The 1,118-nt window shown below is 33.6% G+C and overlaps 1 protein-coding gene across 1 annotated transcript; it reads right to left on the bottom strand.

Annotated features, from left to right (window-relative positions):
* Positions 1-431: 431 nt before the first annotated feature.
* Positions 432-1,034, bottom strand: LOC107735999 (GLTSCR1-like protein; the record flags this gene model as incomplete). The annotated part of the gene is made up of 3 exons (XM_016547520.1): positions 432-557; positions 696-790; positions 889-1,034. Coding segments are annotated over 3 exons (367 nt in total), but the record flags the coding sequence as incomplete, so codon positions are not given.
* Positions 1,035-1,118: the final 84 nt, after the last annotated feature.

Here is a 1,118-nt window from a genome sequence, read left to right as displayed (position 1 = left end):
CTATGTAATTTATTATTTTATGACTATTTTTCTACCTCATGTTTTATATAATAATATTTAATTGACTTTTTTTTATGTAATATTGATGAAAGCATACATAGTATTATTATGCTTTTAAATTGCACATTTATTTGTTGTTAAATTAAATCTATGTTTGATTATTTCTTAGGGACGCAAAAGGCACCGATTTCATGGAATGACCCATATGCACATTTTAAAAAATTGAACAAGTTGATCACAAAAGAGTATGAGTACCAAACTCCAAAAATACATTTTATTTACAAATACTACTTTATTTAACCAAAATAAAACTAATTGGAAATGCTGCGAAGATACTTTAAGTCAACTCATGACATGGTTTTAAACACAACATCTGTAAAACTTTTTACTTAGGTTTTAATAACAATGACAGACAATGAAAATGGATAAATTCATAGAGGCTTCCATCTCTTACCTGGATCCACTATTACCATTCGTTTGTCTTGGGTCAAGTTGCCCCGTTCCTCTTGATTAAAAGTCCTGTCAATCATCACCATTTCTGATGAAGGGCTGGACCTCTGAAAGAACATGAAGCAGTGTTTGGTTTTGCATTAACGGGAATAATATTAGAGTAATTACCTAATATTAGAGTAATCGCCTAAATAATGCAAAGAGGTCCTTTGTACATTATTTAAAGGGCTGTGTTCTAAACATACCTCTGCCTCCACCATAAGTAAGCGCCTGTATTTGTTCACCATGGCCTGTGTTCTGTTTAACATTTGTATGGCAACTGCCTCAAACTCCTCATCAACTGTAAAGTCAAAAACAGTCATCAGAACCTAGGTCACATTCAGTCAATACTTATCTGTGGTTAAATATTATATATGTTGAGGAAATGTTGAAATGCACCTTTGGTGAAATCTTCATCTTGTGGTGGAGAGCCTTGGAAAACATGATAGGGCAGTAAATTGTCAATGACATCATTAAATGAAGTGAAGGGTGTCCGCTCTGAAGACATGACTCTACTGTGATCTCGTCTTAACTGCTGGAGGACCCTGTAAAATAATCCCAAGTGTTACAATCATTATTTTTACTTTTGGTTGACACTAGTGGTGCAGAAAACACCAACTGTAAGAGAT

The sequence above is a fragment of the Sinocyclocheilus rhinocerous genome, unplaced genomic scaffold, assembly GCF_001515625.1.
Source record: "Sinocyclocheilus rhinocerous isolate Xijiao unplaced genomic scaffold, SAMN03320098_v1.1 C36425410, whole genome shotgun sequence".
Classification (NCBI taxonomy): Eukaryota; Metazoa; Chordata; class Actinopteri; order Cypriniformes; family Cyprinidae; genus Sinocyclocheilus; species Sinocyclocheilus rhinocerous.
This window is presented reverse-complemented; position numbering and strand designations above follow the sequence as displayed.